Here is a 25,836-nt window from a genome sequence, read left to right on the forward strand (position 1 = left end):
AGCCCAGGAGTTGGAGGTTGCTGTGAGCAGTGAAGCCATGGCACTCTATCCAGGGGGACAGCTTGAGGCTCTCTCTGTCTCAAAAAAAAAAAAAAGATTAACCATCATAAATTGTGTAATTCAGTAGCATTTAGCACGCTTGCTGTGTTTTACAACCATTGCCTCTCCCTACTTTCAAAACATTTTCATCACCCCAAAAGGAGACCCCCCATGCGTATAAAGCAGTCACTTCCCTTCCCCCACCCTCAGCCCCTGCCAGCCACCAATCTGTGCTATTGTCTGTATGGATTTACCTAATCTGAACGTTTCGCCTATTTAAAATGGTAGACAATACAATAGCTGGCCTTCAGAATCTTCAGTATGCATTTCTGAAAAAATAAGGTAGCTGGGCACAGCAGCTCACACCTATAATCCCAGTACTGTGGAAGGCTGAGGTGGGAGGATTGCTTGAGGCCAGGAGTTCAGGATCAACCTGAGCAACATAGTAAGACCTCATCACTACAAAAACAATTTTTAAATTGTAGTCCCAGCTGCTTGGGGGGCTGAGGTAGGAGGATGACTTGACCCCACAAGTTCAAGACTACAGCAAGCTATGATAATGTCACTGCACTCCAGCCTGGGCCACAGAGAGAGATCCCGTCTCTAAAAATAAAAAGAGAAAGATACGCATCAAGCCAGGCTGTCCCAGGATCTGGTATGCCAAGACAGGGAAGGGAATTTTTTTGAAAATGAAAAGAGGATCCTAACCCCTTGAAGAGGCTGACTTTGCTGAGCTGTTCTCTGAACAAACAAGATTGCTCAGTCCTTGCCTGGGGCCAGGGCAGCGACAAGTCAGAGTCCTGCCCACAAAGCTGCCTCCCAGTTCCCCCCTTCACAAGCTGCCCCCCCACTACTCTTGCCCTTTTCCTTTCTAGTTCTACGGGGCCTCAGTTGCTTATGAAAATGCTCTGAGGGTGTTCAACATCGTCTTCACCTCCCTCTTCTCCCTGGAATGCCTGCTGAAAGTCATGGCTTTTGGGATTCTGGTAAGTACAGCCTGGGGCTACAGCTGTGGGCTGGGGTCACTGGATGCCTGGAGGTAGTTTCCCCACAGGGCCCCAAGACCCCCAACCCCAGTGCTGGGATGAGCATCCTGCCAATGGCCACAACCCTGGCTTAGGCATTCTTATGCCTGCCAGGTAATACCAGTGAGACCCAATGCCTGATTGTTACCCTGTGCCAGGTGCTTGTTTATTCAGATATTCCTGGAAATGATCTGATGGGTGGGATTCATTACCATCCATTTTAGACATAAGGAAACTGAGATCAGAGATGCTAAGTCTGTAGTATTCAAACTACAATCCACAGTAAAAAATATTTTATGACTGAGTATGGTGGCTCTTGCCTACACTCATCCCAGTACCTTGGAAGGCCAAGGGTAGAGGATTACTTAAGGCCAGGAATTTGAGACCAGCCTGATTAAGAGCAAGACCCCAATTCTACTTAAAAAAAAAATAATAATAATAGAAAAATTAAAATAGGAAAATGAAGTTGGGATGGTGGCATGTACCTATAGTCCTAGCTACTTGGGAAGCTGAGGCAGGAGGATCACTTGAGCCCAGGAGCTGGAGTTAAGTGAGCTGTGGTGATGCTGCTACACTCCAGCCTGGGTGACAGTGGGAGACCCTGCCTCAAATAGAGAAAGAGAGGGAGAGAGAGAGAGAACTGTTAAAGACACATTTTACAGTGGCTCCCAGCACACAGACATGCCAAAATGAAATTTTCACGAAATCATTTTCTACCCTTTCTGCATGCCCTGTACTCTGGAGTTGTCTGTTCTACTCAATTCCATTTCTTTTTCCTTTAAAGGCAATTTATGACCCTCTAACTTGATATTATCTCCCACCATGCAAGTGGTCTTAACATTTGAACCCAAACTCCTGGCCTTAAGCAGTCCTCTATCTTGGCCTAACCACAAGGCCTATGCTACCCTCCCCCGCCAATCCACAAGGATCTGTGGATCGCGGACAGAAACCACAAAATGAGATGTGGAAAAATGTCACATCTTTCTTTTTCACCGGACGCTAACTGAGCTTTAGCACTTCTCCCATTCTGAAGGCAGGCGGCAACTGATAAATGCCACTGTGCCACTGATAAATGTCAGATATTTTCATACTGCTTTCTAGGGGTTTCGGATACCTCAAAATTTAGTTACTGTTCATAATTGCTTCAAAATCCTGATGGTTATTAAAACTACGGCTAGAACTTACTCAGTGTGTTCATGGGGAAGTACATTAATTACTGGATCATCATTTTAAAAAATATTTTGATAGCTGTTTCAAGATAGCAGAGCTCCTTGCAAACCTGCCTATTGTATGCAGTGTATGGATTTACAAGCAGGGGTGCACAACACACACGCAAAAAGAAGGTGAAGGAGGCCTGGACTAATGGGTCTGGATTTGAAGTGACTGTGTTAAGTGAACTCTGGAAGGTCCCCGGTGACTGGCTAAGTTCTCTTCACCACCTGTTTTGTCCATCTCTCTGAAGAGAATGACCTGCAGCCTCTGATTTCAGCTGTCTCAGCAAACTGAGTCTTCTCCTTAGCTCATGGAGGTGCTTAAAGGTGTCGGGGATTTTAGCACCAGAGAGACCTAAATTCAAATTCTGCCTTGTCCTATACAGACTTTGTTACTTCACCATCCCAAGAGGGACCCATCGTCCCACTACCCAAGTAGAGCCCTTGTATGCACCAGATGCTCCCATGTGCCACCTGGAGACCTGAGGCTAAAACCTGGCTGAATAATTCCTAGGAGGGGCCCCATTAAATATCATTGACCGATTTTTCTCTTCCACAGCAAAACCACTGCTTTCTCATCACAACCACATGGAAGAATTCTTAAAATTGAATGTTATCCCAGATCCACTCCCAGAAGTACTAATTTACTTGGCCACTTGGTTGGGTGGGGGAATCCCAAAATCTGTATTTTTAATGAGTATTGCCTGGAAACAGTGGCTCATACCTATAATCTCAGCACTTTGGGAGGCTAGGGAAGGAGGATTAGTTGAGGGCAGGAGTCTGAGACCACCCTGAGCAATATAGTGAGATCCCACCTCTGCTAAAAATATACATATATTTAAAATAACCGGGGGTCATGGATGTGGTTACGCGTGCAGAGCTACTCGGGAGGCTGAGGTAGAAAGATCACTTGAGCCCAGGAATTTGGGGCTGCATTGAACTAGGATCACACCACTGCACTCCAGCCAGAATGACAGAGGGAGACTTTGTCTCTTAAAAAAAGGAGAGAGGGCTGGGCACAGTGGGTTGTGCCTATAATCCTAACATTCTGGGAGGCCAAGGCAGGAAGATTACTTGAGGCCAAGAATTTGAGGTTGCAGTGAGCTGTGATGACACCACTATGTTCTACCCCAAGCAATGAAGCCAGACCCTATCTCAAAAGAAAAGAAAAAGAACAGTTATTCCCAGCACTGTCAGACTGCACTGAGCACCAGCCAATCACAGGCGGCACCCTGTAATCCAAGCAAGAGCACCAACTCAATGTTCCAGTCCTGGGATGCTACCTGTAGGTTCTGTGACCCAGGAGAAGTCGCAGAGCATGTAGTGGGAAGAACTCAGGCTTTGCTGCATCCACACCTGGGTGCAAATCCTGCCTCAGCCCCTTTCCAGCTGTGTGGCCACAGGAGAATCACTTGGCCTCTTTACTCCTGTCTCCACATCTGCAAAATGAGAATACCTGGCATGCCAGGACTGTGGGGACTGTGTCATACAGTTATTTTATTCCAAGTTTATCTTTTACTGGTGAAACAAAGTGATTCTTTTACCAGGGCCTGGAGATCCATCTCCCTCACTCCTGCCAATCCCACAGGGGCCTACACTGAGTTCCCTTTTTCAGTTTTATATGAAGCCCCAAGTTCTCCATGTGACATTCAGGAGATAGAAGACTAGCCCAGCGCTTGAAGTCTGTGGCCAAACATCCAGAAGGTTTCTTTGTTTGCATTCCCCCAGAAGCAAAGCCTGAAACATGGATTGAGTGCACGGATTGTTACCTGGAAAACAAAATGATAGGGGAAAGGAGAAATGAGGCCGGGACAGAAATGTAACCAGGAAAGAGAGCAATTGGAGCTTAGTTTCACTGGGGACCTCCTGGAGACAGCAGAGAGCACACACTGCAGAGTCATTCCTCCCAAGAGGGAGGGAACTGGGGTATTTATCCTCCAATGCCCATCATTCAGAGTCAGAGGCTTCACCCAGGAAGCTGTTAATTCCCGACAGATATGCAGCTGGAGAGAACCTCTGGACAAAGTAACAAAGGTATATAGTCGAGGAACAAGAGGATGTGGGTGGGGCCCCAGCCTCATCTGCTAAAATACCAAAAATGCACCTGCTATATAGCAAATCCCATGCTCAGTGACCTCTGCCTTCCAGAGGAGGATGCTGAGGCAGCGGCCCAGGTACAGAAACTTGGAGGGAAGCATAGCTCTAAAGTCTATGCTCAGACTAAACACTCTAAGCCCTAAGCTGGTCTCTTCTTTCGTAGAAGAGGTCCGTGTTTAGCATGGTCCCACTGAGCCCTGAGGGGGGGATCTTTTGTCTGACCCAGACTTGTATCCAGGCAGGGGTGCCGCTCAGTGTGGGCTCTGATGTTAGAGCAAGGTCCCATCCTAAAGGGCCATACATCACCATTTCAATGCTGGGTTCAGGGAGATGCAAGGACCACCAGGGACATTGTGGGACGTGGGGCTGTGGCTGTTTGCCAAACAGTGTGGAGTATTTCAGTATTTCAATGATGCAGGTGCACCTATGTGTCCCAGTTCGGCCAACACCCAGCCTGGGATATAGCAGTCAGGATAGATCAAGTGAAGCCTCAGTAACAAACAATACCCACATCTCATCTCTGTGACAAATCAATAAAGCTTTTTTTACACTCAGCAAGGAGGCTGTTTGACTCACCAGGCCAAGGGTTGAAGAGTCCTAGATAGTCCTGTGCTGGCCAAGAAGTGGCTCACACTACCTTTGTTCATAGCATTGGTCATACCTAGGCACACATGGCCCCATCTAACCACAGGGTCCAGAAAGTACAGCCTGGAGTGTGCCTGGAAGGCCCAAGGGCTCTGCTCCAATGCCCATTCGCTACCCCTATAACTATCCTCCAAATCAAAAAATGGAGACACAGAGAGCTTAAGGCACCTGCCCACAGCCGCACAGCTCTAGTAGCAGAGCTAGGATTTGAACCCAGAGTTTTCACTCTTAGCTATCATCACAGTAAGTTCCTAAACACAGACTCTGGGACCTCGAGGCCTGGGTTCAAATCCTGGCTCTATACCTCTGTGCTGCTGGCCTCAGACAGGTGAGTAATAATCCTTCTTTTGGAATCTTTGTGAAGATCCCAAATGTTGTTTGTAAAGCCCCCGGGGTCTTGGACAACCCTCAGAAATGTCAGAGAGACAGGCCCCAGCCATGAAGGGCATCCACCTCCCTGGCAGTGCTAAGGCAAGTCTGTAGGTCTGTTCCGGGGTCAGGTGAATCATGGGAAGGCCTTGGCCAGGGTGGGAAGTGTCCCAGGGAGGGGTATTCAGAGCAGGTGTTATCAAGCAGCCTTTACTATAGCATTTTGCTATTTGAATGACCACAGCTGTCCTAAGCACTAATCTGCTGATCAGCAGCTGTGCCCCTAACATGCTCCTGGGCTGGCCTAGGGGACTGGGGCACTGAACCCTCCATTGGCATCTCTGTCTTGTGGGTCCTCCTTCTAGAATTATTTCCGCGATGCCTGGAACATCTTCGACTTTGTGACTGTTCTGGGCAGCATCACCGATATCCTAGTGACTGAGTTTGGGGTAAGTCTCCTGCCAGCTTCTGTCTGGGTTACTCTGGCCTAGACTTGGGCTGGGGGAGGGCAGGGGAATGCAGAAGTCGTGGTTCCTGACAGCCATAACTGACTCGGGCCAACACTTGGCCTGACCAAAGAGGAAGAAGCAGGGCCCCTGGGGAAAGGCGTCCCCTTGGGAGGGCCCCGTGGGGAGATGGGGCTACCCAAAGCCTGGCTGGAGGGCCAGCACTGCAGGGCAGGCTTCTCTCCACCTTGGCTGTTGATGTATGAATAAATAATGCAGACATGAGACATTTCAAGGCTCCCAAAGCTGAGCAGCCCCCAAATACCACAGAGTTGGGGGCCCAGAAATATCCAATTTCAAGTCAATTCTGTTTGAACTAACTAACCCTCTACCACTTCATGGACAGGAGGGAACCACAGCCCCTCAGGCCACAGAGGGGATATCACTCCCAGGGTCTTAGAAGGGTCCCCAGGATATCCTCTGTCCTGTAACCCCAGACTGAAGACATTCCCAGATGAGGACATGGGGGTCTCTGAAGCTTTCTGCAGTGGCCCCACAGGACACATTGTCTTTCCCCCTTTTCTAGAAGACTCAGGGCCCCAGAATTCTGTCCCAGACATTCTCGTTGGCCATCTGCCAGTGAGCCAGATGGCGGTGAGGGGAGAGGCCCTCGAAGGGAGTGCAAATGGCATAGGGCATCAGAGCCAAGGGCCAAAGATGGTATCAATGGCGTCTTAATAACAATGAAAATAATAATGGCTGACTGGGACCGCACATTTACTGCATGCCAGGACTGTACCAAGCATTTTATGTGGATTGGCTTGAGGTAGGGGAGTATTTCCTCAGAAGGTTCCACTGAAGGGGTCCAAATGCAAAGACCACTCACTCATGCAGGGGAGGGGAAAGGGACCTCCAAGAATGGCAAGGTACCCGCTCACCAGCCAGCCACTTTAGGGAGCTGTTACCTGCCCAGGTGCTAAAGTCAGAAGGTTAGCAGAGAACCCGGGCAGAGGCAGAGAGAGGCTGCCAGGAGGGAGCTGTGAGCAGGCAGAGAGCAATGGAGGAGAAATACCCCAGTCTTCTCTCTTTCCCATCCTCTGTCTCCTGTGAGAGCCTCCCACTGGCCAAGGTAAACCACAATGGAGCCAGACATGATACTCAGAGCAGGCTGAAAAGTGAGGAGGATAGATCTGGGCAAGGTGTTGCCCCATTTTCCAGATGAGGAAACTGATGCTCAGTGCTCTGGGTGGTGAGGATCCCATCCAAGGTCACAAAGCCAGCCCAGGGTGACTCCTGAGAGCACATTGGCTGCTGCTGGCATGTTCCATTCTGATCTCCCAGCAGAAAGGGATCAGTTTGTCTGATGTGTTTCTCTAACACCCCTTCTAAGTGGTATCCTGGCTACACTTCTTTGCTTTCAGCTCCAGTGAGCCAGAAACCCCTCTTCACCTCACCATACCTCTGAAAATGTTCTCTGGAGGAGTCATGCCTAACTGGGGGTGTCCCCACCTGGCCACTCTCCCCTGGCAGAGGACCAGAGCCTGCCTCTCATCTTTCTGTCCTGAGTTTCTAGAGAGTCCCGGCACTCTATATGACAGTCAAAATATCTTGCCACCCAGCTGTGTACAAGACAGCCTTGAACAAATGTCCCTTTAGGTCAAGAGGTTGCAAGGAGTGGCCTAGGTCCCCACCTGGGCAGGTGGAAGAAGTTGGATGAAACTTCTAATCACCAGTCAGAGATTTGTAGGGATGAACTTCAACAGCCTTTTCTCCTGGCTAGCAGGGCAGGAAAGAACAAGAGGTTGAGGCATGAGGACTCATATAGGGACATTAGGACTACTGGAGTAGTCAAACATCTCTCCACAACAGCTGTTTGACCTTGAACAATGTTACCTCTTCTCTGGTAGAGTGAGGAGTAACCATCACAAGCAACCTCATTGCATCCTTGCAAGACTCACATTCATGCAGGCACTCCACAAGCATGCAGTGAGCACCCACTGTGTGCCAGGCATGGGTAGAGGTGTTGGAGACACAATGCAGGGGAAACAAAACAGACAAGAATGCAGAATGCATGGACCCTTAGGACTGATATCCCAGGGAGGGAGATGGCAACTTTTTTATAAACGAGCAATTGACATGAAGTGCTTGGTGCAGAACCTGCCAGGAAATAAAAGAGTTCACAAATTGTGGTTATTATTATTGCTATTGTTATTATTACCAGGAACGTACTTGGATGTATGCTATATTAGCTGGCTCTGAATTATAACCATTTTAATTAAAGACAAGTTAGCAAGTGGGTGTTTGGGCCCTTCTGGGACCCAGCCTGGGGTAGAGGAGGCCTCCCCTAACAGGCAAGGAGGCCATGGTCGCCCCTTTCTGTGTCCCAGGTAAGCCCACTAGGTCCAAGGCCAGGCTCAGGCAAACTAAGGCAAGGGGACCAGACCCTGGGGAGGGCAAGTACCTGAGATTTGGGGTAGGGGGCAGAGGGCATAGGACAGTAATTCCAATGCTGCCTATGGGCCTAAACTGCCACCCCCCAGGTGGCTGGGGTGACGTGGGTTTGCCCTGTGTGCAACAGATATTGACTGTGTTTCTTGTCTTGTCTCTTTTCATGCCTGCTCTTAAAACTGTATATTGGCGCAACGCCGTCTGAAAAACTCATCCAATCAAAATGCACTATGAAATTCATTTGTTCATCCATGACGTGGTCTGTGTGTTCATACACCAATGACTCCCAACCCACCGCCACCACCACCCCCACTCCCCACCCGGGGAACCGAAACCCATTGGTTTTTTTGGCACTGGTTACAAATCAACCTTAAAAAATGCTGAACTCGCCTCCCCAACTGCCCCTGCCCGCCCACTCCCCCTCATCTTCAACATCTGCATCTAGAATCCGGTTGGTGTTACTTCTTTCTGAAGTCTAAATGCCTTACATTAACTGTGAACGCATCTTCTCGCATACGCATTGCATGCCACACCCTGGCCTTCCAATTTGGGGTGCCGTGCTCCCCAGTCCTCCCTCTCTCCCTTCTGTCTATCTGGTCTCCCAGTCTCTCTCTCTGTCTTCCTCCCCTCCCCCTCCCCATCCCCTCCTTCTCCCCTTTCCTCTCCCTCTCTGGTTGGGTTTTCTGTTTGGGTTGGTGTTGGTTTCCATCTTTTGCTGGGTTATTCCTATCAGCACCTCTGCCAAGATGAGCAGATTGGCCATAACCGTCAGCCCACCCTGCACACGTGTCCCTCATACTCAGGGCCCTGGGAGACACACCTGCCATGGCCACTTCTCTGTCTGGCTCCACAGGGGCAGGCCCCCAGAAGAGCAGCCAAACCCCACCCCTACTCTCTTCCTTCTGCTATCTCCCACACCCATCCCAAGCACCTGGGACCCCTTGGGTTTGACCAGCAGAAACTTTACTCTGGAGCCTTGAACTGCACATGCACGCCTGCCCCACATACCCACAACACCACTGCATACATGGCCACTGCACACTGACACTGAATGCAGTTATTACACAGTCACTGCACTGTCATTACATAGGCACTGTGCACGCATGGTCCCTGTGCATACACAGCCACTGCCCACAGTCATTACAGTCACTGTGCACACAGTTCCTGCCTGCACAGTCAGTATACACACAGCCACTGCACACAGTCATTACCCAGTCACTGCGTGCACACACAGTCATTGCAGTCACTGTGCACACAGTTCCTGCCTACACAGTCAGTATACACACAAACACTGCACACAGTCATTACCTAGTCACTGCGTGCACACACAGTCATATGCACAGAGTCACTGCACACGCATAGTTGCCACACACACAGTCAGCATACCCAAGGTCATGACATGGGTCTTGACCTTCTTTCTTGTTTATTCTCTCTCATTCTTTTACTCTCTGGTGCTCCCTCACACACAGGTATGCACGTATGCACACAAACCATCCTCCTCTGTCACACCCACACACCCTGCAAACTCACACCCTGCCAACACACATTTCTCCCTCCCCCTCTTCTCCACTCCTTAGACACTTCTGGCAGTTAAATCCCACCTGCCTCTCCCCTCCCCCACCCACCAATGATATCTTTAAAGGACCTCCAATGGCATCTTTGCACTGGGATCCCTGTGCAATACATGGATATTCACCCACCACAAATTTAATGAGCCCCTATTTGGTGGCACAAATGGAGTGGTGAACAGAAGCAGACATCATTACTGTCCCCTCCCCCACCTACAGTCAGGTGGGGGGTGCAGGCATTGGTCAAATAACCCTTGACTCCACTTGAAATTGTGCTTGCATTGGGAACTGAAGGATGGGCATCACTAACAAGGCAGAGAGAAATGCATTCCAGGCCCAGACAGCACATGCAAAGACCCTGTGGCAGGATGGAGTGTGTGGAGCTCAGGGAACTTGGGTTTTACCCTAAGCACCAAGAGGCCCAGGAGGATTCAAAGCAGGGGAGGAGCAGTTGGAAGTGTGATTAAACAAGGTCACTGCGTTTACAGAACAGGGAACAGTTTGTCAGGGCTGGGCTAGAAGTGGGCACCAGGAATCTGATGAGAGTGGAGGAGAGAGAACAATGGGAGGACTGGCCACTGCAGAGAGGCCTGGGGATGGGTCAGGTGTGGGCTGAGGGGATGAGAAGTTCCCAGTGCCTGGGGGCATTCAGTTCTGGCCTAAAACCAGAAGATGGAAGCTAGGGAGTACCAGGAAAGGGCCAGGTTAGGAGAAGGGAACTAGTGGTAAGAGAACTAGCATGGTAAGTTTGAAGTGTCTTTCGGATACCCCGAAAGAAGTCAGGTAGGCAGGTGGTTGGGGGACTGCAGTCTGGACTGCAGGTGGGGTGGGTGGTCTTCATGGCCTCCTAAGCACTTAAGAGACAGTTGCCCCTGAGTGCAGCACTGAAGGAGAGAGAACCTCAAAGAAGCTGTCCCTATACCTCCCTGGGCCTGTGTCTGGCCCCATTCTTGCTGTAACTGGGAAGTGCAAGGCAGGCATTGAGGAAAGGAAGCTGTTCTTCCCAGGTTGTAGATCAAAAGCTAGGGAGAGGGAACTCATTGGAAGTTCTATGATCACTTGAAAGATGCAGACCCAGGAAGAGATGGGGGTGGATGAGGGTATACTAGACCTTCCCCATCTCCACCCCACCTCCCTCATGTGTCTCCTCCCTCCCTCTGCTCCCAGGAGGGCAGCATGGTCTCTGCATGCGTGTCCCCTGCTAGACCCTTGGCTTTCCTGCATGGTGGCCCCAGCCCCCGACCCCCTGAGGCTGCTTTCAGGGCCCGCCTGCCTTTGCATGCCTGGCCGAGTCCACATGTTATGTCCACCCCATGGAAGGGATGGCTTGTACTCTGGGGATGGATGGGAGGGAGCCGGGGACACCTGAGCCATTGGCCCCATCTCCAGGTGGAGCTGAGTGGCCAGGCAGGGATGGAGGGGATCAGGTCAGCAGAACTTGGAGATGGGCAACTCTCTTAGCTGAGCAGGGTTTGGGGACTTGTTCGAGATGCTTGGAACATTCTCACAGTGGCTGAGCTCAATCTGGTCAGAGTAGGAACCTCCAGGCCACTTCCCCATTCCAGCGGCCCCACTGTTGCGTCCTGAGAGCATCCTAGATGTTGCCAACAAACCCAAAGCCCTCTTGCACACATAGTCACACAAAAATTTCTTGAATTCCAGTCCCTACCTTTCAGCTCCCAAGACAGAGCTAACACAGGACATATATCCTGTAGTTAGGAACCAAGCAGGGTGCCTGTATAATTCACCACTCAAATGTGGACACTTTTGAAACTAGAGAGATGTTCTGTGTATGTGGTCACCCTGTGCCATCTTGGGAAGGACTGAGCAGAGTTAAATCTCACTATGTTGCCTACAGAGCAGAGTCCAGTAAGGCCCCTTTAGCGAGGAGACCCTCTACTCCTCCTGCCTCTGTCCTGCTTAATACTGGCCAAGAAAGGAAGGTTTCTGTGTCTGACTGAGGCAGTAGCCTCAAACACAAATGCTTCTGAGGGTCAAGCAGACACCAGCAAACTGGGAAAGAAAGTGCCATTTCTAGAACCTGAGGACCTTGGAAAACTTGAGAACAGCAGGCCTCCGGTTGCCTGAAAGCCAGATTGTCGGGCAAAATCTCCTAGTTTTTAAACAATGGCAACAATTTTTAACTAAACAAAAATGAAACGCACTGCTCAGGGCCAACAGAATATCTTTGTCATCAGCCAGATTTGTGACTTCTAGCCTCCCACCTCTCACCAGAGTCCCCTGAAGCCCCAGGAGGTCATATAATCTTGCTACCCCATACCCACCATCTCTAGTTTACCATCTCTTTAGTCTCCTCCTAGCTTGGGTGGGAGGAAGCAGAGGCTGTGACTAGACAGGGGGGCTTTGAGCAGAAGCAGAGGCCACCCTGGGAGGTCCTGGGGGCTGGGATGGCCCCACCTCCCCGCCCCCAGCACTGGCCCCTAGGTGGGCCCAGGTTTATTCTGAGCTCACCCACCCACGGGAGCTGAGTACTTCCTGCTTCCTGCAGGCCTGGTCCCGAGCTACTCCACCCAGCCCCAGAAGCTGAGAAGCCATCCCTGAGAGGGGGGAAAAGGGCCCCAAATGCATCTTCTCCGACTCAGCGGGCAGCGAGGACTCACCCTGCAGCCGAACAGCCCCAGCTCCCTCCCGTCCTCCCCATTCCCGCTCGCCAAGGGGGTAAGAAAAGATGCTCTTCCGCTTCTCCCAACTGGCTCCTGATTGGCTCGAGCCGCTGCTCCTCTTGGCCGTGGGGTGAGGTCAGGGCGGGCAGGAGTGGGTGGGCAGCTTGGCAGGGCAGGGCAGGGCAGGGCAGGGTGTCCATCAAGTCATTGTGACAGATGCATTTCTGGCCCGGAGCATAACATGCCCTCGGAACCTGCACATGTCCACCAGGTCTGAGCGTGCTGGCGACCCCCACCTCTACCCCTGCCCTGGTGTTTGTGCATCGTACATGTGTGATGGATTCCCGCTTGTGTCCTATCGTCTCAGTGCATTTGGTTGTTGGGAGAAATAAAAACCATCTCGATTTTTTTCCTGATTGGATGATTCGGATATATTTTCTTTTTCTTGTTCTTTTGTTATTTCTTCCCTACCCTACCCCCACACCCTTCCTTTCTCCTCCTTTTTTCTTTACTTCTCCCCATTGGGGGTGGGGCTGGGGCTGGTAGGGAGGTTGTATGCTTTTGAGTTGATGCCTTTTTTCTCCCTCCCAGCCTCTCTCTCTCTGATTTTGTTCCTTTTTCAAGTTTTTCCTCTGCACCATTGCATTAATAGTGCTTTCTCTCCTCTCCCTCCTTATTTGGGGTCTGGCTTGCTTTTCTCCTATTGGTTGGCTTCATGTAGGGGCCTCTGTGAGTGGTGATGGCTCTGAGCCCCTCGGGATGGGTGGATGGTCACCCCTTTTCCTCCATCTCTCCAGAATAACTTCATCAACCTGAGCTTTCTCCGCCTCTTCCGAGCTGCCCGGCTCATCAAACTCCTGCGCCAGGGTTACACCATCCGCATTCTTCTCTGGACTTTCGTGCAATCCTTCAAGGTGACCCCCTACCCTTGCTGTTGGCCCAGGGCTGAGAAGAAAAATAGACCTCCATGCTCTAGTTGCATGTAGAAATCAGGCTGAAAGTGTCTCTATGAGGCTGTGCATTACAGGGAATCTGTTATCTACAGTGCTCTTGTCTAACCCGTGGCTGCTAGTGTGTCTTCAGAGTTTTGTGGGCCTCATCCCAGAGCTGCGAAAGATGCCTGCCACTCCTGGCAGGACTGTGGCCCAGCATGTGGCCACCTAACCCAGTGGGGCAGAGCACTGGGCCAAGGGAGGGAAGCAGTGCAGCTAAGGGGGGGCTCCAGCATCCATCTTCATTACCTTCCTTCCCAACAGGCCTTGCCATATGTCTGTCTGCTAATTGCCATGCTTTTCTTCATCTACGCCATCATTGGGATGCAGGTGAGTGCCAGCAGCTCCTAAGGTTCCCAGAGCATCCCCACCTCTCAGGGTGGTCAGGGAAGGACATCAGCCCTTAAGCAGGGGTGGGTCAGGGGAGCCTGGTTGAGAGAGGCAGCCTTGGAGGTTGAGCTGGGTTTCCAAGGAGCTATCAGGGACCTGGCTATCACCCTCCAATTCCCCAGGTGTTTGGCAACATCGGCATTGATGTGGAGGACGAGGATAGTGATGAAGATGAGTTCCAAATCACTGAGCACAATAACTTCCGGACCTTCTTCCAGGCCCTCATGCTTCTCTTCCGGTAAAAGCAAGCATGTCCTCATTCTTCTCTTCTGGGCGCCAAGTAGGGGGAAGCATGTTCTCCTCCTCCTCCAGTGGGAGGTGCACGCTTTCGTATTTCTTTTCCAGTGGGGCTTGGGATGGGCCTGCAGGACCCACATATCCTACCAAGGAAGGAGCTGAAGGCCCTGGGACACAAGCATGAAAGGTGTTTTCTAGGCATTATCTCCTTGAGTAGGGTGACCAGACGTCCCGCTTTTGGCGGGACGGTCCTGCTTTTTAACAATTTGTCCCACATCCCGCAGCATTTTTAAAAAGTCCCAATTTTTGGAAAGAATGCACAAGTGGGCAGGAGAACAGGAAAGGAATATATGGTTTTCGGCTGCCATGTGGCTATTTTGCCAGAATATGAGTTTTATATTATTTTTGTTAATTTTATAAGGTTAAACTGTAATAATAACAAATAATTGTTGAGACGTGATTATCAAGAACTGCTTATCAAAGTTTGTGTTGTTGTCAGGCCCTGCCGTGCCCATCCCCTGCCCCGCCCCACCCCCAGCCATGTTGTCCCGCTTTACAAATGTTAAAATCTGGTCACCCTCACCCTATCCTTGAGTCCTCCTGACCACCCTGAGAGGTGGAGATTCTTAGCAACCCTATCTGACAGATGAGAAAACTTAGCCTTCTAAACAATGAGGCTTAATTCTTTGGTTCTCCATCCTGGCTGCATATTAGAGTTCCTTCACTTGGTCAATGAACTTTTATTGAGCACCTACTGTGTGCCAGGCACTGGTGTAAAAATTAGGATAAAAAAAGAACAGTGGCTCATTCTTATAATCCCCATGAATCTGAAGGCTGAGGCAGAAGGATCTCTTGAACCCAGGAGTTTAGGCTGCAGTGAGCTATGATCACCCCATTGCACTCCAGCCTGGGCAACTGAGCAAGACCCCGTCTCCAAAAAAAGGGGAGAAGGAAGTCTAGCTGTGGTGACTCATGCCTATAATCCTAGCACTATGGGAGTCTAAAGCGGGGGGACTACTTGAAGCCAGGAATTCAAGAGCAGCCTGAGCAAGAGTGAGACCCCCATCTCTACTAAAAATAGGAAAATTAGCCAGGCATGGTGGCTGGCACCTATACTCCCATCTACTCAGGAGACTGAGCAGGAGAATTGCCTGAGCCTAAGAATTTGAGGTTCCTATGAGCTAGGCTGATGCCATGGCACTCTAGCCCAGGTGACAGAGTAAGACTCTTGTCTCAAAAAAAAAAGTTAAAACAATAAATTGTTTACTATGTATATTTGGCCACAATAAAATTTTTTTTAATCTAACAAGGAAAAGAATGGAAAGCCAGTAGGTCAAGCCTCTCTGAAAGTATGACATTTGAGAGAAATTGATAAGGGAAGAAGCCCTTGTGGATATCTGGGGGAAGAGTAGTCCAGGCAGAGGGTACAGCCAGGGCAATGGCCTTGAGATAGGAGTGTGGCTGGCAGGTTTGAGGACAGCAAGGAGCTGTCATACTCCAGGCATGACAAAGTAAGTAGAGTAACCCAGGGAGAGTAGAGTAAGAGATGACAATCACCTGGAGAGAGCAAAACTTTTAAAAACATACCAATGTCCCTAGGCCCCACCCTGCACCCCTTGAGTCCAAGTCGTAAAGTGTTAGGATTAGCATTTTTTAAAAGCTTCCTGGGGCTTTAATGTGCAGCTAAGAATAAGCCTTCCCCTCTCATCTCCTAGAGGGGCTTGAATGTCTGCCTGTGCAACTCCAGGGCCCAAGGGCTTAACCTGTGTACTCTACCTCCCTGGGAGGCATTGGTGTCCAGTCAGGGTTAGATGCCCATGTCCCTGATGCCTCATTCCTGTCCCCAGGAGTGCCACCGGGGAAGCTTGGCACAACATCATGCTTTCCTGCCTCAGTGGGAAACCATGTGATAAGAACTCTGGCATCCAGAATCGGGAGTGTGGCAATGAATTTGCTTATTTTTACTTCGTTTCGTTCATCTTCCTCTGCTCATTTCTGGTGAGTCTGTGGACATGGGGGGAAGTGGAGTGGTCCCCATACCTGGCTTCCCTGTCAGAGGAGTGGGTTTCTCTAAATGTGGGTTTCTCTAGGCTGTGCTGTGGCTCATGCCTGTAATCCCAGCACTTTGGGTGACCAAGATGGGAGGATTGCTTGAGGCCAGGAGTTCAAGACCAGCCTGGATAACATAGCCAGACAAAGTCTATACAAAAAGTGTAAAAGTAGCCAGGGGTGGTGGCATGCACCTGTAGTCCAAGTTACTCAGGGAGCTGAGATGGGGGCATTGCTTGAGTCCAGGATTTTGAGACTGCAGTGAGCTATGATCAGACCATTGTACTCCAGTCTGGTTGACGGAGTGAGATGCTATCTCTAAAAAAGAAAGAAAAAAAAAATGAATGTGGCTTTGTAAAAGACTTATTCCTTCCAAGGCTTCTAAGTCAGCCTGGAAGGTGAACCAAAGTTTTTAACCTCTGTACTATTGCATTTGGAGCTGGATCACTCCTGGTGCTAAGGGCTGTCCCATGCACTAAAGGGTGTATGGCAACATCCCTGGTCTCCATCCACACTCTGCCCCTTCCCCCAGTAACAACCAGAAAATGCCTGCAGACAGTGCCAAATATTCCCTGGGAAGAGCCTGAGACTCTCCCAATTTGAGATCCAATGAAATATCTCACTTTGGCCTTGTTGGGACGGGCATAGGCATGGGAGGGTTTGGGGTCATGGTGCCCCCTTGATGTTGCCCCCATTTCACACAGCCTCCCCTCCACTTTCTCTCTGACTGTCCCATCACTTTTGGTCTCTGTCTCCTTGTATCTCTCCCTGTCTCTGTCTCTGCATCTTCACTTGCTCTCACTCTCTCTGGACCTCCTTATGTGAGTGTGTATCTCTCCTCCATCCCCCCGTCTCTCTCCCTCTCTGTATCCCTTCCTCTCCCTCTGGGCCCCTGTGTTGGGGTCCTTCTTGCTCTCTCATTCTGTTACTGTCCCCCACCACACACTCTCTCGACCTCCGGGGTCCCTGCAGATGCTAAACCTCTTTGTCGCCGTCATCATGGACAACTTCGAGTACCTCACCCGAGACTCCTCCATCCTGGGTCCCCACCACCTGGACGAGTACGTGCGTGTCTGGGCCGAGTATGACCCCGCAGCTTGGTAAGGAGTCACCCCAAATCTTCCAGCCACAATGTCTACCTCTTTCTGGAACACAGGCTAGGTCAGACCCCAAACCTGGGGGCGCTGGATCCCTGGGGTACTAGCAGGGAGGTCCATCCAGAGGAGAAAGATAAGTATCAAAACCCTCACACACCTCAGGTTTAATGTTTGGAGGTACTAGCCTTGCCCAAACCCCAGATTTTCTGGGGCACTAGAAAAGAAGTCAACCATGAGGTGCTCTGCAGAGCCCTCTTCTCCCACAAGTCCCTCCTGTTTGTCACGGAGAAGCCTCCAGATGGCAAGGACCTTAGCCAAGCCCTATGGAGGAAGCTGGAGCCCTCTCTACATTGATTCTCTTGGGAGTATGGGGAGGAGGGCTGGCCCACCCCTAGCAGATGGGATTGGCTGCAAGATCAGAGCGGCAGAACCCAGCTCCCTCTTTAACCCCCAAGTCTTGGAGCAGGTGGTCACACAAGCCAAGGGAGGACACAGAGCCTAAGTGGCCCTTTCATCTTCATGGCCACAAAGGACATGAGCTCTCCCTTCTCCGTAGATACCAGCATGCCCCCTCTGTCTGATGAGCGGTGATTTCAGAATATTGGCTCCCTCTTGTACTGTGTATTGGACACCCATTCAGCACCAAGCCCTTGAAGAGGCACCGTCTGGGTATCCAGAGCCCACCAAGCACTAACTGAGGATTCTAGTTCGGGCTGGACTTGGGGCCAGAGGAGTATTACTTGGGGGGAGGGGCACTCAGCAGCCTGAGCTTTATCTTCCTCCGGCTTCAGCGCTGGTGAGGGAAGCCTCTTGAGGTAGGCAGGGAAGACTCCGTTTCTGCTATTCCTACAGCCCCAGACAAGTCTTCATGAGACCAAGAGGCTGGGGAGAGCCACAGGTCTGGGGCTTGACTTTTCGCTGGTTCCTAACTCTTCTTCTTTTGATTTTAGGTCACAGCAATTGGATGCTGTCCCCCTGTCCTCTATTCCACAAGCACCCTAGTTTAGCCAGTGTAACTTGTAGAAGAGATAGCTGCAGAGAGAGCCCAAGGGGAGGTCTCTCTCCCAGCACACCCTGACTGAAACCCTCTGGCCCCTGGGCTCTGCAAGCATCTGGGAATGTACTGGGGACCTTCACTTGTCCCAGATCTTTCCCACTCCTTCAGGCCAGGGAAACCCCAGCTCCGGGCATCATAACCTCAATGTGTGCCCAGGAAGCCAGCGTGAACACAGCTTGACTCCATGTCTCCACTAACCCCATTTCTTCTCCTTTCAGTGGTCGGATTCATTATAAGGATATGTACAGTTTATTGCGAGTAATATCTCCCCCTCTCGGCTTAGGCAAGAAATGTCCTCATAGGGTTGCTTGCAAGGTTTGATTTCCACTAAAACCTGCTAGCATCCATGGAATGAGTGTGGCTTGGGGTTCTTCAATATATATATTTCATATATATATATATATATATATATATCTCTAAAAAAATGGAGCCATCTCTTTTGCATTAAACTAGAAAACTCTCTTAGCCAACAGAATGCAGTCATGTAGACTCGATGAAGCATGGAACATATTTCTTCCTTCCCTCCAGCCTTCAGCCATCTCTGCTTGCTCTTAGCTGAAGCTGCCCATCCCGGGGTCTCAACGCCACCCCAAATCAGACACATCCCCTGGGGGATCATAACTTTGCATTGGCCCCACCACCACCATCACCTCCATACTCTTCCCCTCCACCCCTCTCCTCCTAAAGCCCCCAGCCCTTCTCCCACCCCTTGCCCTGGCCCCTCCTCCCCACCTAGGCTCCCTCAGAGACCAGCCTCAGCCAAGCCAAAGAACTTGACCCAACTTTTGAAATGACAATGAAGCAAAGCATGGCTCCAGGTCCTCTAAAGCAAAATTACCTTTCCCTCCTCACGGCACCCCAGAACCACAGCTCAGAGTCCAACTTGAATCTGACTTTGCTCTTTTCTCTCTCTCCCTGCTCATGAGCAGTGAAATAATCTTTTTTAACTACCTTTTCTTCCATTTTTTTCTCCTCTTTTCCATTTATTTGAAATATCTATTTTATTGTTCTCTGCCTCTTTCTCTATTTTTTCGGCTCGTGTGGTTTTTTTTTTCCCTCTTCCTCTTCCTCTTCTTTCTTCTGTTACTTCCCCACCTCCCTTCCTTTGGTTCTCCATTCCCGTTTTCCATTTTGTTTTGTTTTCGGTGCTGCCAGGGGCCGCATGCCTTACCCGGACATGTATCAGATGCTGAGACACATGTCTCCGCCCCTGGGTCTGGGGAAGAAGTGCCCGGCCAGAGTGGCTTACAAGGTAGTCTACCCCTGCCGACCACCAATGTCCAGGTGCTGGGGAATTTTTTTTCTTTTTAGTGCTAACCAGAAATACCCAGCCAAGTCTCTTTTTCCAACATTTCTCTCCTTTTTTTTTCTTTTTTTTTTTCTTTTCTCCCTGAGTAAATTAATCATGACCATTCCTTGACTCTATGCAGCACACTGTGTCCGTCCTTTCTGATAAGTGTCTTCGTGTTTTGAGACTCCATTATGGCCGACATGCAGGGGGTGGGGGGCAGGGGGAAGGGAGTGCCCAAGTCCCTACTCACCTGGTCCTGCGGGAACCAAATTGAACAAAAATATGCTTCTTCAGGGAGTCAAAAGTATGCCTCCCTTCTGCCCACCCCGAGGGGGCCCCGTGCCCAGACCAAGCCAAGGTAGGCACCTTGCAGAGGGGGGCTTTGGCCCCAAGGAGAAGGCAAAGCCCTGGTCTCATCTTTGGTACCTTGGGCCTCCAAGTCCTCGTCCCCTACCCACACACCTGAAGCTGATCTCTGACCTAGGGCCTTGGGGGAAATCTGAGACCTCTTAAGGATCACCCAGAGCCTCTCCTCCCCACCTGTCCCTCCCCTGGGGCTGCTTCCCCAGCCTCACCCATCCTTATCCCCCCAAGACACTCCAACATGCCTCTCCATTGTTCCAGAGTGGGCAAGCGGGTCGCAGCTGGACCCCTGGACGGTGGCACACTGATGCAGGCCATGCACGCTGCCTTGGCGGGGGCCTGGGGCGGGCAGGCACCATGGCCGACCAGAGGGTGGTGCATGCTGGCTGAGGGAGTAAGGGTCCTGCCGCCAGGCGGCCAGGCTGGGCCACCCCTCTAGACCCCTGTCCCGGAATCTCCCTTGGCACCCAAAGACAGATGCTCTGTTCCCTCAACTCATCCATAAGTTCAGGGATGACCTTTAAAGATTCCCCTTAAAATTACCTAATAATCCTATTCTCCTATCTACCCTGTTATTCCCTGTGTCTGTATGTCACTGCTGTTCCTACCCATTTCATGTAGCCACCTCCCCACAACCTCGCTCCTACCTCCGTGCACCCCTGCTCTATCTGCCTCCCCTCCCCTCCTTCTCAGTCAAGGCTGGGAAGGAGGCCACCCAGTATCTCAATGAGCCCCTCCCTAAATCTGTCCCTCTCCCATCAAATTTTTCTCTGGTCTCTTCTCTTGGTCTCTGCTTAACTGAGTGTGTGTGTGCATGCACATACTCACAAGAGAGGGAGGAAGAGCCTTTCCCCTCCTGGTCTCCCAATCTCTGCAAGGCCACCATGGGTTCATAAGGCAACTTCATCTAAATTTGGAAAATGAACCCTTTCCATAGAACACTTTGTCTGTTGGAAAATTTTTACAGTCCACCTATGTGGTGAGAACAAGATGCTTTTCTGTTGTCATCAGGGAAGCTGTTGTATTAAAAACACAAATCTATAATTTCCAAGATGGGGAGCCCTGGTGCCATGCACAGCAGCCCAGTGTGTGTTCCTCTCTCTCTCCCCCACCTCCTTCCCCACCCTGCCCTGCCCCCCTTTCATGTCCTACTCTGGGTCTCCCATTCCCCTTCCATCTCCAGCTCTGTGTTTCCTGCCAGTGTGTGTCTGAATCCGCAGCCAGACCTGCCCTTGACCGTAATCTCTGTGCCACCTCAGCCTAGGCTGGTATACACAGCCCAGCATCCTCTCCAATACTACCAAGAACGGTGGACAGAGCCCCTGCCTGGGACATGGGGAATCTTTTCTTCCCTGGGCCACAGGAATGCCCCCACCCTTCTCCCTGCCATTGCACAGAGAGTTAAGATCCGGACATGCCCCTGAGATACACTTTCCACAGAGCTATGAATGAGTCTCGAGATTCCGTCTGCATGCACCCCTGTCTGTGCCATTCTATGTGTCACGGCCTCGCTGCATGTCCGGGAAAGGCCTGCCCCATCAGTGGTGGGCTGCTTGCCTGCTCCTGCTGCTTCTAAGAAGAATGATGTGGTCTGTGCCCAGTTGGTCTTCCCCAAGCTGGGTTGGGGGTGGGGAGCCAGCAGCCCCCCACACCAGAGGCTGTGGCCATGGACCCCTCTGCCTGGCTGCTGCATGTGCTCCTGGGATCTGGGCTTGCACTCTTTTTCTTTGGGATCAGAGCAGAATGGAGCCATCCAGAAGAACTCTGAGGCAGGCTGAGGGTTTGACTGAACTCCCTGGAAATGTCAGCTCCAGGGTCTAGCAGATGGGAGAACAAAAGGGCTTAGAAGCCTAGGAGAGCTCAGTGACCACCCACACCCCCCCCACACCGACCACCAAGGGAGATCAAGAAATCAGATCCTGGCTCAGCGCCTGTGGCTCAAGCGGCTAAGGCACCAGCCACATACACCTAAGGTGGCGGGTTCGAATCCCCGGCCCGGGCCCGCCAAACAACAATGATGGCTGCAACCAAAAAATGGCCGGGCACTGTGGCGGGCGCCTGTAGTCCCAGCTACTTGGGAAGCTGAGGCAGGAGACTCGCTTGAGCCCAGGAGTTGGAGGTTGCTGTGAGCGTGATGCCATGGCAGTCTACCCAGGGGGATAGCTTGAGGCTCCGTCTCAAAAAAAAAAAGAAAGAAAGAAAGAAAGAAAGAAATCAGATCTAGGACAGGTAACCTGAGGATGGGGGACATTTTGGCCACCACTGCCACCTTCAGAGTTCTTCCAGGGGCTCCCCAGGTAGGATGGGTATGGCTCCCAGGGGACTCAGGAGGGGTGCCAGGAATGATTGCCCTCACCCTGGGTTTTCTGTAGAGACTCCTGCGGATGGACCTACCTGTGGCAGATGACAACACTGTCCATTTCAACTCTACCCTCATGGCTCTGATCCGTACAGCCCTGGACATCAAGATAGCCAAGGGTAAGGAAGGGCACAGGTGGGAGTAGGCAAGCAGGACAGAGTGGAGCCAGGGCCTCAGGGGAGAAAGAAGGGGACAGTCAGTGATCCACTCCCTTTGTGGCAAAAGCCTGAGGAGACACTATCCATGTCCCAATCCTCATTCATTAGTTCAGCAAACATTTAGTGCACACCTTCCATATAAGTATGGGGACCCCAACAGCTTACATTTCTGGTGGCAGATGGGGAAGGGTCCTACATTGAGAAGATGAAGGGATGAGTCCTGTGGATACCTGGGGGGAAGTGCCCCAAGCAGAAGGACCAACAGGTGCAAAGGCCCTGGGGCAGAGGTAAGCCAGTGAGCAAGGGGCACCCAGTCACCATGTTGAACTGCCTCACCCTGTGAGCAAGGGGACTGTATGCAGGGTGCAGACCCATGGAGGTACCAGGCCAAATTTACATCTGTACAGTTTCCCTCTGGCACTGCAGGGATGATAGACGGGGAGGACATCAGGCTGGGTGTGAAGTCTGGATGGCAGCTTAGACAGAGAGGGTATGGATTGTTTAGACTCTGGGTGTTTCCTGAAGGTTGAGTCAGCAGGCTGGCAAACAGATGGGATATGGGGATTGGAGAAGCTCCTGGAGGACAGAGTTGCTGCATCCTATTTTGGGGACAAGGTGGGAGAACCAGGTTTGGGATAAAGGGCAGCCAGATGTTGGCTGTGGAACATGGAGATGGGAGGTGGCAGGGGGCTCTCCAACCTGTTGTTGAGGGCAGTGGTCCGCAACCTTTCTGGCACCAGGGACTGGTTTCATAGATGACAGTTTTTCCACAGACTAGAGTGAGTGGGGAAAATCTGACAGGAGATGGAGCTCAGGCAGTGATTTGAGCAATGGGGAGAAGCTGTAAATACAGATTAAAGCTTCACTCGTGTACCCACTTCTCACCTCCTGCTTTGTGGCCAGGTTTCTAACAGGCCAAAATGGATGCCAGTCTGCAGCCTAGGATTGGACACCACAGGTTTAGGGCAGAGGCCTCCAGACTGGGCTGGGGACAGAAAATGGAACCTGGAACCACAGTGGTAGGAGTCACAGATACTAGGCCAGGAGCCCAGATGAGCTTTCCAGGTGGATGTGTGGAAACTGAGAGACCCCTAAATACTGAGCCTGGGGCTCACTGTCCATCCTTCCAGGGGACAAAGAAGGAGAAGCTGGGGAGTCAGTGGATACCTGGGCACAGTATTGGTTCCTGGAGGCTGGGTAGAGGGGGAGCTCTTGGAAAAAGAGGTCCAACTGTGTCAAGCACTGCCTGGAGGTGGCCAAGGATAAGGATCACAAGTGACCAGTCATCATAGTCACTTTTGGCCAAGGGAACTTTGGGGAAGGGGCCAAGGCCCCTCTGCCTAGACTGGATTTTGGAGGCCGAAGAGTGGATATGATGTGGTTCAGAGGCAGATGGGATAGAAAGGCAGAAAGAGAGGCTCAGATCACCAGAGGAAATAGTAAGAAGAGTGTTAGGAAAGGACCCAGATGAATGGTCCAGCAGAGGGTGGAAAGGAGTGAGCCCCACTGAAGCCACTGGGAGGTCAGGTGGATAGAGGACTAAGCCTCAGGGACACATACTCCTTCCAGGGTAAAAGGGGAAGGATGAGCTGAGGTCATGTGGCAAGACTCAGGAGGAAGTAACGGGAAGGCAGGGGTTTGGGTGGGATGGAGAGAAGATGTTAGTGCCAAGAAACATAACAGGGAAAGGGAAGAACACAATGAGCCACCAAAATGAGCAAGAAAGAACTGAAAAGAGCCAGGATGAGGCTGGTGGAGGGTGTGGGAGGGACATAAACACCCTTATTTGGCACCTGATGGAAGTTTCTTGCTCATGAAACAAGTCAGGGTTCAGTCACCCAGAATTGCTAGGCAACTTGATGGGTGTCACCACTGTGGGCCCAGGTTCCATCCCTATTGTTGCTCTGCTTCCTGCCTCCAGCTGCTCATCAGCATGGTTGAAGCTGGCCAGGAAACAGAAGAGGGAGCAGCAGTTCCCTTGTAATTACATCAAGTGAGAGAGTCATGTCCCACCTGCCCTGTCTTCACTGTAAGCCTTGGTAGGTGACTCACCCTCCTCAAACCTCACTGTGTTGTGGTGCTACATAACAAATGACCACAGACTTAATGGATTAAGACACACCTATTTCTTAGCTCAAAGTTCTGGACTCAGGGTCTCAAAATCGAAGTGTCATTCACAGAAGGTTGACACCTTCAATCCTCCTTCTGTAGAGAACTGAGGAAGAAATCTACTTCCAAGTTCATTCAGTTGTTAAACAAATTTAGGTCCTTGCAGCTGTTGGGCTGAGGTCCCTGTTTCATCACTGGATTTTTAACTTTTATCTCCTGGAAGTGCATCTAATCCTTCATGTGCCCTAATCCTCTCTGACTCCCCCTTCTGCCACTGGCCAGAGAAAACATTCTGCCTTCCAAGGGCTCACATGATTGGCCCGGCCCACTCAGATAAGCTTCATGTTTTAAGGTCAGCTGACTTGGCATTTCAATTATATCTACAAAGTCCTTTCAGAAGAGTCTCTAAATTAGTGTTTGATTCAATAACCAGAGTCTCGGCTTGGCACCCATATTTCAGTGGTTAGGGCTCCAGCCATATACACCAGGACTGGTGGGTTCGAACCCAGCCCAGGCCTACTAAACAACAATGACAACTACAACAAAAACATAGCCAGGCATTGTGGCATGCACCTGTAGTCCCAGCTACGTGGGAGGCTGAGGCAAGGGAATCACTTAAGCCCAAGAGTTTGGGGTTGCTGTGAGCTGTGATGCCATGGCACTCTACCAGGGGTGACATAGTGAGATTCTGTCCCAAAATAATAATAATAATAATAACCAGAGTCACAAGGAGAGAGGAGACAGCTTTAGAATTCTGCCTGCCACCATTCCCTCACCTGTGAAATGGGTCTAACAATATAACTGCTCTTGGTATTTAATGCTTTTATAACCCAGCTGCTGTTGTCCTCTGGGGATCTGCATTAGAAGGGCCTGAGACCACATTTGGAATCACTGGTTTACTAGGACTCAGAACTGAGAAAAGCTGTTACACTTATGATTACAGTTTATTACAGTGAAAAGATACAGATTAAAATCTCCAAAAGAAAAAGATGGAGTGATATCCAGGAGACACCAGGCTTGAGCTTCCAATTGTCTTCTCTCAGTCACATCCTGTGGACCATACTTAATCCTCCCTGCAATGTGTAACAATACCTGTAGTGTACTGCCAACCAGGGAACCTCACCTGGACCTCAGTGTCCAAGGTTTTTATTGGTTCATGTAGGACCATGACTGACCTTAGTTACTCAGTCAACTACTCCAGAGGTCACATGGATACTGCATGTCCAAGGCCCCAAAGACACCACTTTTTTTTTTTTTTTTTT

At 50.7% G+C, this 25,836-nt stretch overlaps 1 protein-coding gene across 3 annotated transcripts in view; it reads left to right on the plus strand.

Moving 5' to 3' along the window:
* The window catches only part of CACNA1A (calcium voltage-gated channel subunit alpha1 A), a 247,828-nt gene that overhangs the window by 206,331 nt on the left and 15,661 nt on the right, over window positions 1–25,836 (plus strand). Inside the window, exons 31-40 of one of the 3 annotated variants that reach the window (XM_012810147.2) lie at window positions 915–1,025; window positions 5,752–5,835; window positions 8,726–8,731; window positions 13,270–13,386; window positions 13,729–13,794; window positions 13,977–14,092; window positions 15,939–16,089; window positions 17,113–17,240; window positions 19,450–19,546; window positions 22,321–22,426. In XM_012810147.2, the coding sequence (XP_012665601.1) occupies window positions 915–1,025; window positions 5,752–5,835; window positions 8,726–8,731; window positions 13,270–13,386; window positions 13,729–13,794; window positions 13,977–14,092; window positions 15,939–16,089; window positions 17,113–17,240; window positions 19,450–19,546; window positions 22,321–22,426 (982 nt within the window). Of the gene's footprint in view, window positions 1–914; window positions 1,026–5,751; window positions 5,836–8,725; window positions 8,732–13,269; window positions 13,387–13,728; window positions 13,795–13,976; window positions 14,093–15,938; window positions 16,090–17,112; window positions 17,241–18,512; window positions 18,610–19,449; window positions 19,547–22,320; window positions 22,427–25,836 lie in introns of all 3 variants that reach the window. The other 2 variants (XM_003797905.1, XM_012810146.2) reach the window with 2 other exon arrangements.

Source organism: Otolemur garnettii, unplaced genomic scaffold, assembly GCF_000181295.1.
Source record: "Otolemur garnettii isolate 467f Iridium unplaced genomic scaffold, OtoGar3 scaffold00127, whole genome shotgun sequence".
Taxonomy (NCBI): domain Eukaryota; kingdom Metazoa; phylum Chordata; class Mammalia; order Primates; family Galagidae; genus Otolemur; species Otolemur garnettii.